Raw genomic sequence first — 16,068 nt, forward strand, 5'->3', positions numbered from 1 at the left:
AAATTAAATACAGGTACATTCCCTGCACAGATGCATTTCGGTATCCTCACTCTTAACAGATTTCTGAATATTAAACAAAGACTTTCAAGATATTAAATAGTAAAAAATTAATAGCATTTTTCCTCTGTTTTGAAGAGGGTCCTTATTCCGCTAAGTTGAAGAATATTGCCATGTTTGAAACACCAGTTATTCATCCAACAACAAGATAATCTCAAATTTTGCCATCTTCACGCAGCAAGAGATATTTTTGGTTGTGGCACTTCCATTGATTTCATGAGACACAGTAGTAAATCTAAGTGAAAACAGCACAATTAAGGGAAGCTATTTTCCAGAGACAGTATTTAACTGAAAGCCTAAGTGAAATCCCTGTTGTACCAATGCACACATGAGTTTTCCCACCTAATTCACTGGGAACAAATTGAGCATGAACAATATTAAGCATCTTTTATATTAATGAAATAATTAATAAGCAAAATCCCAGTGTGCTCAAAGTCATATTTACCTGAAAGCTGAGATTTAGAAACCATTATTCTTGTCAGTCAAAATGTCTTAAGTCATTCTGGTCTTCCCTTCATTAGACTTACTTCAATAAACTTGGAATATTTTTGACCAAACCAATAGTGAAATAATTCTGTTGAAACATACATTTCAGTCAGCTTGAGACATCTTAAACAGCAATATCATTTAATAAAATTCCCACAAAATAGACACTATTGTTGTGCACTCACTAGTCAAAACTATTTACAGTAACATAATGAAAAGTTGAGAATTCAGATGAGTATCTTCAGAACCTTAATTGCTACTGGAATCCCTTCAGATAAAGCTTCATAAAGTGGTGTAAAAAAGCAATTTAACAGTTAGCTTCCCCATGCTGTTAGCTACAGTTCTGGGTACGTGCAGAAAAAAATATTTAAGTTACAATTAAAATAGGTTTTAGGTTCTGAACACATGAATAATCCACATCAAATACTTTTTATTTTTCACTAAGTGGCTGATTAACCACAGATGCAGATTTTTACTATGCTCGCTGTTGGTATACATACAGATGGATCTATGCCACTCTAGTTTTTATCAGATAATAAATACCTATTTTGACAATCTACAACAGAACCTGAAGTATTTATAGACAAATTAACCAGTATTTCATCTCATGATGAACAGAGACATGCTGTCTTTCAAAAGGAATCTTGCATAAGCCACGCTGTAAGAACGCAGAGATGGTCAGCATAAAAAAAATTCTTCAGGACCCTTGAGGTACAGGGATGTAGCCAGCACTCTTTGTCCCTACTTACCATCTTTTTACTCCTCAGAATCTTGAATTTTTTGAAGAGCAATGTCAGCTAAGCCGGTCTCACTTTCCAGTGGACTTTCACGATGCAGGGCGAGGGCCTCTGTCTCTTTGGTAAACTCAGGCTCTTCCATTTGGTCAATAGCGTGATTTGAATCCACTTCTTTAGTAGCACCTGGACCAGGATCTGACTGTTCTTCATTTGTAGAACTACCCTCTACTAGTTGCACTTCATCTAAACAAAAGAGAAATTGCATCATCAGTGAATACTGAGCACATCTGCAAGCAGACATTTTTATTACCAAAGAATAATAAACACTAGGAAACTCTGCATCAATTACAAAAATGATTAATTTAACCAAGCTTCACCAAAAAAGACCTAAGACGCTAGAGTTCTGCTTAAGTTGGTGTAAGATTACTGTGAAACTAACCTTACACAAAGCTCTCATTAATTTATCTTCAATTGTGCCATACTTCTTTTTAATGTAGAGGAGCAGAGTAGGACACTACAGCTATTTTAACTTTGAATTCAAACATGCTTTATTCACACTATTCCTACAATTAGCTTTTCAAAGAATGGCTGCAGGCTGATTAAATGCTGATTAAACAGAGTACAGGTAGGGTTTTCTTAAAGAAAAAAGGCATGTATGTGATTATGTAGGAAGCATTTTTGCATATAGCAGACTGAAGAAATTCTTTGCTAATCAACAGCTGATCACAATGAACTCTGGTTGAAGTGAGTCATCCTAAAATTTATAACCTGTCTGCATGGAATGACATCAGCTATTGCACCTTTACGTGTCAAGGAATGTTTCTGGAGAAAAAAATTACATAACTTTTTGCCCTGATTCTGCTAAGTAGGGGTTGGGTGCTAGGAATTCTGAAAGGAAAGAGGAGAATCGCCTCCCTTGACCTGCTGGTCACACTTCTTTTGATGCAGCCCAAGATATGGTTGGCCTTCCGGGCTGCAAGCGCACACTGCCGGCTCACATTGAGCAACCAACACCCCCAAATCCTTCTCCTCAGGGGTGCTCTCAATCCATTCTCCTCCCAGTCTCTCTTTGTGCTTGTGATTGCCTTGACCCACATGCAGGACCTTGCACTGGGCCTTGCTGAACTTCATGAGGTTTGCAAGGGCCCACCTCTCAAGCCCGTCAAGGTCCCTCTGGATGGCATCCCTTCCCTCCAGTGTGTCCACCACACCACACAGCCTGATGTCGTTGGCAAACTTGCTGAGGGAGCACTCGATCCCAATCTCCATGTCACCAACGTGGGACAATGTTAAAGACGTTAAACGTTAAAGAAGTTAAACAATACTGGTCCCAATAACAACCCCTGTGGAACACCACTCGTCACTGGTCTCCATTGAGCCACTGATTGCAGCTACTGGAGTGCGACCATCCAGCCAGTTCCTTATCCACCGAGTGGTCCATCCATCAAATCCATGTCTCTCCAATTTAGAGACAAGGACGTTGTCCATGTCAAATTCTTTGCACAAGTCCAGATAGATAATGTGAGTTGCTCTTCCCTTATCCACCAACGCTGGAACCCCGTCACACAGAAGGCCACCAAATCTGTGAGGCGCAATTTGCCCTTAGTGAACCCATGTTTGTTGTTGCCAATCACCTCCTTATTTTCCATGTGCCTTAGCATATTTTCCAGGAGGATCTACTGCATGATCTTGCCAGTCACAGAGGTGAGACTGACCATTAACTTGATACTGTGATTATGAAGAATGTATTACAGGAGAACTAACATCTACAATTAACCTATGCAACAGGAAGGAGTGGGCTGCTTTCTTACTATCCTCCTATGAAAGGTATAGCAGCACGAAACTTCTGCATCATTTTGATTAAAGATTTGGGTTTTGAAACAGCACAGTCTAATTCAGAATGCTTTAGTTGTAGTAAGCTGTGTAACTCTATCATTAAAAACCATATTTTATAAAGTATGCAGCATTTGTTGGAATTCTAGTCTTTCAATTTACAAGTATGCTCCTATGTTACATAAAGATTTTTCTTTCAACTTCAGCTTTTACAGATTTTAAGACCTGTTACTATTGTTTCTTTTGGCAGAGCTAATGCAGCATTAGTTTCAGCAAGCAAACTACAGATCGTAACCTTTCTTTTGCTTTTGTTCTTGTTTCCTTTTTTCTTTGGCAGCTTCTAGTTCTTGTTTCTCATGAATTTCCTTCAGGGTCTTGCAGACTTTTTTGTGCGTAAACCAGTGCATTTTCTGGCAGTTCTGGTCGCAGTACATCACCTGAAAGTTACCAGAGCTATGAATTCATCTTTATGTACTAAAAAATACACAATATGCTTGTATTTCTTAGTGTACCAAGTTAAATCTCTCTATGTATATTACTTAATGGTATTTTTAACCAATTTGTAAGGTCATATGGAGTGATTCAAACCTATACAAAACTCTACTGTTTTCTTAACTCTAAACATAAGAGAAATTTTACTCTTTCTTGCTTCTTTCTTAAACATACACACTTGGAAATCGAAGTACTCCTACTTGTGAATTTCAGGCATCTCTCCCAGAAGTGGACAGCTTGCACTCTTTCAGTGAGGGATACATGCCATTCCTCTTAAGTCCACACAGTAAATAGCATTCAAAATCCTCAGCACCTCAGTGGCTCTATTTTTTGTGACTCATTATAACTATTTATGGATTCTTACCATTTTTTGTGATTCATTATATTTATTTATGGATTCTTACCATTTTACATACTGAACATCTTTTGTCTGCTCCCTTTCCCCCACAAGTTGTACAGAATTCAGCATCCACAAAACCCACTTGCCCAGTAATAGCTTGTGTAAGTACAGAAAAGGCCGTAGGATCAGAACCCTGAAAGGTAAGACAAGAGGTGGTAATGAGATTAAAAAACAACACTATCATGGAAGAGGGCCATGCGAAAGAAAAACAAAACAAGCAGTGCAAGTTTCCCAGCAGACAGCTGCAGTCTCACTGAAGATGCCATAGCAGCAAGAACGCAAAACTAAATCACAGAACTTCAACTAACATGTACAACCTAACTTTTATATGGTTAGATAAATTTTTGTATATAAAGTTAACTTAGTTATTAGCTTCTGTAGAAGGGAGGATAAAAATTACTATTTTTTTACTCTGTAAATTATAAATGCTACTATTAATGAACTTTGTGCTTTACACACTGTCATCTGCTCGCAGCAGATCTTTGCACAGATGAGTCTCTGTGCTGGCACACAAAGATATTTTGCTTGTCAATGATATACTATTGTGCTCCATGTTCTCAGATGCTACTGACCAAATGGTCAGAACTCAGAATCTTCAAAACAATTATTTGCATACTACTATTTAGATATTGTTTTACTGGTAACCATAAATTATGACTATTCTTTTGGGCAATTATGTAAACATTAGAGGAAAAAAATGCCAAGTTGCTCCAGCTCTAAATAAATCCTTAAACTGCTGGACTACCATGGAATATACATGATCATATCTACTAGGACAATGCTGAGATACCCAGACTGAATCCAAGTAATTGTGCATGCTTAAGCTCAAGGCCTTCCAGATAATTACAAATTTATAGCATTTCCTCCTTCCCAGTTTCGCATAATGGACAGAAATCCAATACAACAAACTGTATTTCTTCAAAGGGAGAAGGCAGAAAAGACGACAAGCTCTTCTAAGAAAAAAAGGGACAGGAAGGAAAATATTTAAAGTAAGTCTTAATGCATCATGATGGCTTATGTTTTCACACTGTGTGTATTTTTCTGGCTTAGACAAACAGTAGGGATTGCATTAACCCTCAGGACATTTTGGTAGACTGGAGCCATGTAAGATGGAGGCTATTTTTAGTTCACTTGGCATAATCCAAACACGTCGCAAAATTGTTCCACTTTCCCAGTGTTAGTGCATATAACATGTGGCTCTCAGAGACCAGAGAGAACATTCTTGAATTACAACCCTTGTGTAAGATTTGTTATGAAGTAATTAGCAGTACTATAATGAAGAGTGTGTTAGCACAGATGTATGAGGAAAACTGAAGTTAGAGTTTTTACTTATACTTTTGATTTCCTAATTTAGATATACCTTGTACTCTATATTGCATCATCCTGCCTTTCGCTGTGATAAAAGGAGCTTCACACAACATTTTCCCCTTTTCTGCCATCATGTATTACCAACTTTTTTGGGTAAACTAGAAACACATTACATTTAGAAAGTGATTTGATCTTAAATTGAATTTAGACATTGTGAAAGAAGAGTGCAAAATGAGTTTCATCTGTGTCTGAATCTACAATTTGTAAAAGCGACTTGGCAAAGAAAAACTGGACATATAACCAAAAGTAGGAAAAGAAAGTTCTGACACAGAAAAAACCTGCTCCAATCTTCTTTAAAAACTGAGGTATTTAAGCATTCATTATGGGCACAGGAAAAAAATGACTAGTTGAACTATTTTAGAGCCTTTTCCTGCAATAAGTAAAATAAAATTCCAGTTTGACACAGATCAGGGACATCAAAAAGCTTAATATATTAATAATACATTGCAGAAGCAGTGAAAAAGAAAGATGGCTTAGTTTAAACTGAATTTACTATGTAAGTTGCTTAGAAAGTATGTTCTTGATAGGAAAAACTTACTATTTCAACAGGAGCAATACTTCTCACGAGCTGCTGGAGCAACGTAGCTTCACAGTAAGGAAACTTTCGTATACTTTCTCGAATTAGCTTCTCTTGAAACACAGGGAAACCATCTTTCTCTCTCCCTTTCAAGAGACTAAAGTTTTAAAAACTGAAGTCAAATAAGAAATCTCGTAGTAAATGTTACAAATACACAGCATACTGTACTCTGTCCTCCTGACTCTGTCCTCTTTCAAATCATAGAGAAGAATTATAATTAAAAATAATCAGACAACTTTAAATCCAACAGTGTTTAAAATGTCAATGAAATTATTTTTATTCTAATACACAATCGTTACAAAATATAAAATAACTAAATGTGTGATCTGAAACCACCACATACTAATTCAGCCACACGGAGAAAAATAATCATCTACAGGCAGACTAGTATCTACATCTGAATGAAGTAGCAAAATGCTTTGTTGTGTTTAAAAATGAGCACTGTAAAAATAAACACTGAAGAGTACACAATACTTCAAAATACAAATTCTGCTTTACTTATGTTTAATAATGTGTTATAGTCCTGATGCCTCTGTATTTCCCTGGTTGGCTCATACTTTTTTATATGGATCACTGATGAACTATTTGATTTCAATACGTGAAAGCTGACTTCATTATTTACTTTGAGTATCATGCAGAAATCCACAGAGGACTATGGGAATTGCAATCCTTCTAAAAGCCAGGCCACTTACTTTGATACTTAAGATCAGGCAGCTGGTTTTGTAACTCTGAGTAGGTTCTGAAGATCTGTTTAAGTGATTTAAGAGCCCAAGTCTCATCCAGAGCCAGTGGGATTTGCAGTTCTCAGTTGCTTAAGTGTTTTTGAAAAATAAAATCTCACCCTGTGTAACTGCTGGAGAGCAAAATGTCAAGAGAAATGTTCCCAGCTGATCCATACTGGACATTGAGAAATTCTTTTTCCAAGCCTATCACTCCCCTTTTCCTCCATGACATGTTGCTCTCTGCTGCTTCATAGTGTATGTGTGACTGCCAAGCTCTAACCAGTTCAAGCAGGGAGCTGAAACTCTAGGAATGTTTCCCTTATAACCTAGGAAAGGACAATGCCACTTCAGACAGAAAAAGGGTGGCAGTGCCACCCTGCCATGACCGCATCTGGGATTATTTCAAAATTTACTTGGCATAGCCTTTATCCAAGACAGTGTGATCTATTATTACAGTTGTCTTTTTCTGATATCTATAAAGCTGGTTCATACATATGCCTTAAGACCTCTCTGTAGAAATACATACCTTTTGATAAATCCATCTAGTTTATCCTCTCGCTCTTTTAAGAATGTAATACATTTCTGGAAGATACAGCTGATGTAGTGCATTTTCATAGCAAGTACTTCATTCATATCTTTCTGCTTCATACATTTCTCACAAATTAGATCCAGAACCCTGTAACATTTCTGCAGTGCTTCTAGGTCGGCCAATAGAGGGTTCTCTTTTACCAGCAACACAATCTGTAAGAAAGATTGAAGAAAATGTAATCCAATTAGGAACTAATATTTTTAAACATGTGCATTAGCCTTAAAGGTTAGATAGCTCAGTTTATCTCAATCTCAGTGGAATTTCTAATACTCCTCTAGTTCTCCCTTATGAGGCCTTCCCCTTCTTTTTTCAGTCATTATTTAGTATACTGTAATTCACAGTTCCCATAAAAGAAACATTCAAAATTAGTATTAAAAATAATACGTATTTTTCCAGAATAAGAATCAAAGCAATTTCAAATGAAACAGTTACAGAAACTACCATCCTAAAATCTCTTTCCTTTTGAACACCTAAAATAAACTGGACTTGTATGATTTAAGCAGTTTCACAGAACACGTAATCTTGGAGTACTTCAGGTAGACTAGTAAAGCACTGAACTAACCATTTCAAGAGGAAACTGTATACTCTGCTCACTAAATTAGCTGCCACTGGTTCATTGCTGTTTGTATGTACTGTAAATACCTGGTTGGCAACTATTGACAAATTCCTGACTTTGAATGGCAAGCCCAAGGAACTTGTCTTTGAATTTAGGTGTATTAATTTCTCTGAACTACACTGGAAGAGCAAACCACAAAAGACATTATTTCAGCTAACATACTGGGAAGTAAAAATAAACATCTCTTGCCCTACTTTTAGAAACAGCAGCAGCAGTAGATGTTACTATGGTGAACCAGTGATGAAGGTAGGAAGATAACATGCTGAGACAAGCATTGAGAGAACAATAAGATTTTGTTAAAATAGGAAATTGTTTTATGCTTCCACTTCAAGTGGGGCTAGGAAAAAAAGAAAGTGAAAAAAAGAAAGCTATTTGTGGTTATTGATGCAAAAAATAAGAATCTCTCCGCTTAAAGGCCTTAGTTCAAGATTCTGGTGCATATAAACACTGAATAGCTTCATTTTTGAGTCATGTCTAAATATTGAGCCCAATTCTTTCTCATTTTCAGAAGCATCTGAATTAATGGACAATGCTTTTGATGTTTTTTGATATTAATTTGGTTTTGATTGGATAATGCTTTCTGACACAAAGAAACAGTTCCTATGCCAACAAACATACAATTTACATACTACTCCACCTTAACAGGATGCATGTTAGTAGTAGTAATAATTTTATGTAGAGGCCCAGCTAATTTTACTGGTAATTTTGGTTCTTTATCTAAGCCTTGTGGTTTAGTATAGTAGTCCAGCCTTTCACGTGGAAAGAAGTTGTTGATGATGGTCACACAGTCATGTTGACCTGGAGACACACAAGAAAAAAAAGTCACCAATGAAATGAAATAACCACCAAAAAAAAAAAAGACCTAAACCCAAATCTAATATAAGCAATACAGGTGAGAATTATCTGCACAGGAGCTTAGCACGATATGGTTTGCACTGGTAACAGGCAACTCTTGCCATTCTTTTACATTCAATGTAACTTTTATGTTCAGTAAGTGCAACCTACTGACTCCCAGCAGAGGATGACTATTCAAAATTTCATTTTGAGACTCCATCCCCTTCCCGCATCCTCTTTTCCTGGTAAGCCAAAACTAAGAGAATAGGTATTTCTCCTCAAAGTTATGCTATACCAGTAGTGTCACACTGGAGTTAAAATTGCTGAAGAAATGTTCTCTCCAATTTCTACTTTCAAATATTAATGACATTAGCACTGGGACTTGTAAGTTTTCAGACCCGAAACAGATAGTAGTTTATTAATCTAAAACAGGAGAAATTATAAGAACAGAACATGCTTAAAATTTACAAAAAAAAAAAAAACAAAACAAAAAACAAAAACGACTGTGACAGAAGGAACAAGATAAGACAAGTTACACCACCTTCTTGTTTTCTACATCTGACAAAATGATGGATTACTTGGCTAAAGGGAAAGTAAAATTTAGCTTCTCTAGATCAGGACCACATTCTTTAAATTGATTGATTTATCTTGGCACTAATCCTATTAATCAGTAGAAGACACAGCCAACCAAATTCCACCCTTTAGAACCCTCCACTGTTTGAGAAGAGATGATAGTTCGAAGCTAATAGAGCACAGTGTAAGACAAATGACAGGGGAAGAAGTATCTGCACTTCCCACACACTGACAGATGAATTAATGTTGGTCGGACAGAGAATAAAAAAGAACAGGAACAGACTCCAATATTCAACTTTTAGAGCGTAGCATATCTCAGTATACCTGAAAATATTTCTTCTGTCTCGGTTACATTATGAGATTTTAAACAAGAATTCTCCAAAATCATGTTGGAATAACACTCCCCATTTGCTAATAACTCAATTCAGCATCACACTGGAAAAGATTCTCCAAATATAACTAATAGGAGTGGACTTCTCTGATATATTAAGTGAATAATTAAGCAAGCAATGCCAATCTTTTCCTCTTTAAAAGACCATAATGAGATAAGATTGAAATCGAAACGGCATTAACTCACTATTCAAGGAAGTAAATCTAAATGGCAAGGTAGGCTCTTGAAATCAGAACACCTAATGGATTTGGGAATAGAGTTCTCAGACACAAAAAATACGAGAAGGTTGCGTTGAAGTGAAAATACAGGTCCTCATTTTTGGTTGTTGGGAAGCTCATCGGGACAGCATGAGCTAAGTCATTACAATGACTCCACTTTTTCTGGTAATATTTTATCGCGTGTCCTTGCTAGAAATGGAGAAAAAAATTATATGTTTGGGAACGTTAATCCAGAAATCTCCTAGCACTGTCAAGATGAGTAAAGTAGTAAAAAGGGTTTAGAAAAAAAAAAGGAAACATAATGGGAAAAAGACTACCTTAGAACAGGTTCTGAGACTTCTCCACCTCCCAGATGCAGAAGTAGAAGGGCATGAGCTGACTCACCGCCAAGCACACAGCATGGTTGTGGCAAAGCTCAGATGAGAGCTCCTGAATCCTAGTGCTATATTTGTTCCTTCCCACAGAGGAGGCTTCAATTATGCACTTTGTACTGCAGAAGCACATACCTGCGCTTTAGACACTTCAAATGTTACGAGCTTCCTCTCACTATTTGAAAAGCAAAGACATTGCAAAAACTTGCACACTTGGAGAACAGCAACAGCTATTCTTAAGAGATAAGATAATTTGTGTTTGTATGGAACAAAGCATGGGAATAGAACACAAATTGACTCTGTTACAGGAGGAGATGTGGAAAAAAAGCTAAACTAAACAACTGGGTCAGTTCAGAACAGGTCATTAAATAATGTTTCTCCAATAAGAGGCATCAAAATCTAACATTTTACTTCATTAGGAATTTAGGAAATTATAATAGACTTTCACCTTACCCACAAAAGCAGCCATCTGAGCTGCTGTCCTTCCCACAGAGTTGACAACATCAGTCTCTGCTCCAGCCTCTAACATCATCCAGGTGATTTCTTTGTTTCCTGAATTTGGGAGGGAAGATAAGGGGAGTGAGAGAGAACAAACCAGAACTTGTAATTCTCTATGTTGTACTAAAATAAGGGGTGAATTTGTTAAAGACCAGGAATAACACCAAGGGAAATGAATGTTCTTAATGTAATTATTTTAAGTGTGGATTAAGAGAAAGGCATGGTGCTGCCTCCTTATTTATGGTTCCAGAGGGTCAAATCAGAGTGAAAACTAAATTCAGGCATGATGTAACTCTGCTCTCTGTAATGCACATTCAGATCCCTACGGTGCTTATAGGAGTCATATGCATGTAACTACCCTACAGCTTGGTCCCTCTGGATAGCAGTATAGAAGTGAATTCTACTAATCTAGTTTGACAGTTCAACTACAACATTTGCTATTCTCAGAAGAAAAACAAATCCAGTACTATTATGTAGCAGGAGCACAGAGAAGAGAACAGATTGTTCCTTTCTCCACTGCGAGAACTGGGTGTTCAGACTGGGCTAAATACCAGGTAAAATGAAGCTAAAATTTGATGAGAAGATTAGATGACTTAATTGGTGCCCTTCAGAGACTAACAAGGACATTTGTCACCACTCATGCTGGTTCTGCTTTCAAAGGTATTCTTACTTTATCAGGTTTTGTGCATACGCTAAGTACAGAAAAGTGAATATAAAAAAGAAGGGGGTGGTGGATGGAAATTAATGTTTCTGATTTAGAAACAAAGGTACTGCATCAGTAGTGCTTATGTACCTTTTGCACTCACAGATAACAGACCTTAAAGTCAACATTCATCAGCATTCAAAAATAGGATGACAGGTTAAAAGCTCAGCTGTGAGAAAATGTTAAAAATACAGCATTTTCCGTAAAGCTGTAGCCATTTAACAACCCCTAGTATTTCGTTCCCACCTATCTGCTGCAGTTCTGATATTGCTCAATGCCACAGAACACTGAAATTTCGCCAATCTTTTTACTGAAGTTTTAGCAGAAAAGCAGTCCCATGATCCAGTTAAGGTTCATATACACATGGATACCTTTCTTTTTTTAATACTTATGATGAAAGGCTGTTAAGAAATCTTACTTCCCTAGAATCTCCTTTTTGCGAAGATGTAAGTCACCTAGTAAAGAAGATACTTAAAATAACTTAATATTCCCAAATCTACTATTTTCCCCTAAAGGAATAATGTTTTTATGTAATGTCTTTTTCCCAATGAAGGAAATAATTGTTCCTTCCATGAGAGAAAAAGAATAGCAAGAAGAAAGATGCAAATGGCCACCTGAGGCAGGACAAGGTATATACAGCTATAAGCACTCTTATGGAAAAAAAAAAAAAAAAAAGAGGAAAAGAGGACAGGAAAAATTAATGTGAGGAAACATGTTTTTAAAACTTACTAAATACATTTTTAGAAGCCCACAAGATAAGTGCAAAAATAATGTAGGAGAAAGGCAAAATTTGAAAAATACTGGATTAACAACCCTCAAATATTACTACCAGATGATTCTACTAGTCTTGACATATTCATGTTTCACATAAGTAACAGGAAACCTGAATAATAAAAACATGTCAACTTTCCTTCAAATTATTAACTTATGGCAAATTGTACCCATCAACATCATGACAATCAGTGATCTAAGTTCAGTAAGAAGTTACCTGAAAGTCCAGCAAACATCAAGGCAGTATAGCCATGCTCATGTTCATTGCAGTTAACATCAGCTCCATGTCGCAAGAGCAACCTGCACATGTCTACTTTCCCTTTGTACGCCGCATGCATTAGAGGGGTCATGCCATGCTAGCAAAAGAAAGAGGAAGAAAGCAGCATACAAAAAAGAATTAGTTATATCTCTTGATCTTCATACTGTTGACAATTTTTACTTACATACACACATATTCAGTGTAACTACCAAAGCCTTACTTAATATTTAAGTTAGCAACATCAAAAAAGCTCACAAAATCTTAATGAAAAAACACAGTTACTAACACGCAGTACATTTCCATTTCCCATGTCACTTTTCTGATTGTGCTGTGCTATATATCTGAAAACAGACCGGTGTTGAATAAATGAAAACCACTTACCGCCAATCTGTCATTGGCCTTTTGTATAAGACATTAGTGTTAAAGACAACTAATGCTTCTGCTAGCAGGAAAAGCTTGTTTCAGAAAATTTGTTAGGTTGCTAAGTTATTTCTTTCTCCCTGCATTATATGATAAGCAACAAGATAAGCAGCAAGATGGATAAACTGAAGAACCCTCTACTGAACATAATCAGTTTGAGTAAAGCTCCACATATCTCATACACAGACTGCTGCTTAATTCCCAGAAAGTATTCCATTCTGTAATTAGCATATAGAAGCGGACTGTTTCTAAAAGATGTATTTTACTGCAGAAGTGAACAGCTGAATTACCAAACCAGAGGAAAAAAGTAATGCTGCTAATGCCAAATGATAGCTTGGCATATAAGAAGACTATGACCTATCTTTAAATTATTTTAAATACAGAAAAACTGTGAGGTCTTTTCAGGTCAATCATGATCTGCAGAAATATGGGACTGTAGCACTATTAGTGCTCCTTTGCATCCTTAACTACCAATGTGACTGGAGGAAACCCCCAGGGCTAGAAGTATGCTTCCTCTAGACTGCCTTTCCATAACAATTTGAAAGATACTTGCCACACCCTGCAAATGAATGGAGTTGAAGTTAGCAAACTGACAAAAGTTACAACAACATTTACAAGGTCTGTACTCCCATGGCAAGGAAAATTCCTGAACACTTTCTTCTATACTTCATTTCCTAATTAGCAAACAATCTAAAATAGGAGAAAAAAATTACTAAGCAGTGTGCATTTAAATTAAATATATTTGTGTTAATTTTGCATCCATTTCCATTGCCCATCTATTTGTCCTAATATTTTGGGACGCCAGAGCTTAAATGCCCCTGAAGTCTTAAAGTTGCCAGAGTCAAACTGTTAAAGACAAGTTTTGTGGAAGAGCTATTTATGTCTTTGTTTTCATAAAGACAGTGATTAAGCCTAAAGACCTTTCCTTTCTTCAACTACCTAAATCCACAAAGAAACAACAACAAAAATTGATTTGGTCAGAAAAAATGCTAAGAAAAAACAGGACTGTATCTGCTGGATATCTACAACCTTCTGGAAGACGGGCATCTGTGAAACTAATTTGAATAAAGGGGTCTGACTCTGCTCTTGAGTGATGCTCCAAGTAGTGCACTGCAGATAGGAGGACATGAAGGGCAAGTGACTCTTGGCATATGGTCAGAAGCAGCACATAGGCTTAGAGGAGCATTTTTTTTTATTTTTGAATACTGTAATGACAGCGGAAGTAATGCCGAAACACTGTCTCCAGCTCATGCCTATATATTTGAATGAAGAAGCTCAAACAACTGGAAAGGACTCAGAAAAGAGCCATGATTATAGTTCAATTACTGGAGAAACATAACTTTAGGCATGATACTTAAAAAGTCAATGCACTTGGAAGATGTTAAAATGTGACTTGGATCTTGTATAAAGGTACATTCAGAAAAGACTGATGATTGTCAGCAGTTTTTAATCTGGAAGACGGTAGATCTAAGCAGTTGGAATATACAGTCAAACCAAAAATTATGGAGATATCTTATGTGTTTCTTTTTTAAAATCAGGAAGTGCAATATATAAGTCTGCTTCTGGATGCTGTGAATTCTCCAGCCTGTGGAAATTATGAAATTGTGACTGCACGTTTACTATACCACAAACAGAAGAGAGAATTACATTAAACCTGTGCTCATTCTGTGGATTGTCTCATGTAAAAAGGACTTTAAGGAAGGAAATGAGTTCTTAGTTCCCAATGGAATTGTGCTCCCATTTCAATATCTAAGCATTCAATTTTCAGGGCTCTATTTCCTCATTTCTTAAGATTAGTAAGTAACAGTGGCAATATAAATGATAATGTGAATTTCAGGATAAACAGCTAAGGCAGCAGAGGAAGAAAATAAGATCTGATGCATTTAAAGCAGTCTCCAGTTGTGGCAACATTGAATACCACATGAAACTAATGTTTAACTGAGGTTTCACACACTCTATTTATGTATAGATATTAGAATAACATATTAGAGGGAAAATGGTTTACAACAGAATTTTTCTAAAAATTGTCATGAGATGACTGATGGATTGAGAATCCTAAACAAATGTGAGCCCTTTCCTGTTCAGTATGTATCATTACACACCACTCTCGGGGATAACAAGGAGCTTGAAAGAAGTCCACTGCATGAACTTTTTAAGCCTTATGTGCCTTGGGTGTATTTAGTCAGATGTGAGCATTAGGCAAGTATTGTTAATACTATTTCTTCTTTAACAATAGCCTGAGACATAACTCAATTATGGTTTCTGTTAATAAACCATATCCTCTCAGCAGCAATCCTGCATGTTGCACTAATACTTCATCAAGAGCACAGTCGTTCAGCACTAGTTCAGCAATTACACTAAAAGAAAAACTTTTCAAGTCCATACAATAAAGCACACTTGCAAACATACTTACATTGTTCCCTGAGTTCCTAAAGTTTACTGTAAAGCTTGGTTTGACTAGTTTGTCAGAAGCTTGTTAAAATTCATACGTTAGAAATTGTAGTTTAAATATTTAACTGTATTTAAAACCAATCAGAAAATGGATCCATTAACAGCACAAAAAAGGCTATTGATATTCCAGGAAGATAACCAGTAGATGAAGTGATAATTTACCTCCATTCAGCATGAATGAGACCATATCTACAATACCCTGTTCAATTTTGGGCCTTCCAGTACAACAACGACATGGATAAACTGCAGCGAGTTCTGCAGAGGACCACCAAGGCATGGTGGTACTTAAGCACCTGCAGAGTCAAGAGGCTGCAGGAACTGGGCTCATTCAGTCTGGAAAAGAGGTGGCTTTAGTGGGACCCAAGAGCAGCCTGCCAGCACCTAAAGGAAGATCACTGAGAAGACAGAGCCAAACTCTTCAGCTATGGGGGCAGGAGGATAAGAGATAGTGAGCCTAAGTTGAAACTGATGCTCAGACATGAAGGAAAAATATATTCGCTGTAAGCACAGTAAGGAAGTGGAATAAGTTGCTGTTATGGGTTGTCTGGTGGCAAGGGAGGGGTTAAGGTGTTGGCTCTGTTTCTTTAAATGACTCCCCCAGCCCCCCTCCAAGCGTTTGGTAACAGGGGGAGTGGGGGAAGGGACACCACACTTAGCCTTGTGTAAGAAACTGCTTGGAAGGCAGGGTCCCGCTCAGGGCTC

General features: G+C 36.9%; 1 protein-coding gene across 1 annotated transcript; it reads right to left on the reverse strand.

The window, feature by feature from the left end:
* Positions 1 to 1,299: 1,299 nt before the first annotated feature.
* ANKMY2 (ankyrin repeat and MYND domain containing 2) lies at positions 1,300 to 15,643 on the reverse strand. Its single transcript, XM_010079516.1, has 10 exons — positions 15,529 to 15,643; positions 14,662 to 14,694; positions 12,454 to 12,594; positions 10,718 to 10,816; positions 8,515 to 8,675; positions 7,199 to 7,413; positions 5,912 to 6,047; positions 4,010 to 4,138; positions 3,409 to 3,550; positions 1,300 to 1,523 (listed from the first exon to the last, which is right to left on the reverse strand). The coding sequence occupies exons 1-10, from the start codon at positions 15,641 to 15,643 to the stop codon at positions 1,300 to 1,302; spliced, it is 1,395 nt and encodes a 464-aa protein (XP_010077818.1).
* Positions 15,644 to 16,068: the final 425 nt, after the last annotated feature.

The sequence above is a fragment of the Pterocles gutturalis genome, unplaced genomic scaffold (assembly GCF_000699245.1).
Source record: "Pterocles gutturalis isolate BGI_N339 unplaced genomic scaffold, ASM69924v1 scaffold9899, whole genome shotgun sequence".
Lineage (NCBI taxonomy): Eukaryota > Metazoa > Chordata > Aves > Pterocliformes > Pteroclidae > Pterocles > Pterocles gutturalis.

Excerpts from the sequence above, each read along its gene's own strand:
- ANKMY2 (XM_010079516.1), bottom strand. The coding sequence starts at position 15,643 with ATGCCTTGGTGGTCCTCTGCAGAACTCGCTGCAGTTTATCCATGTCGT. Across the intron at positions 12,595-14,661 it reads GAAAATTGAATGCTTAGATA|AGCATGGCATGACCCCTCTA; the intron begins TTGAAATGGGAG and ends CTTTCTTTTGCT. Across the intron at positions 4,139-5,911 it reads GTATTGCTCCTGTTGAAATA|GGTTCTGATCCTACGGCCTT; the intron begins GTAAGTTTTTCC and ends CTTACCTTTCAG.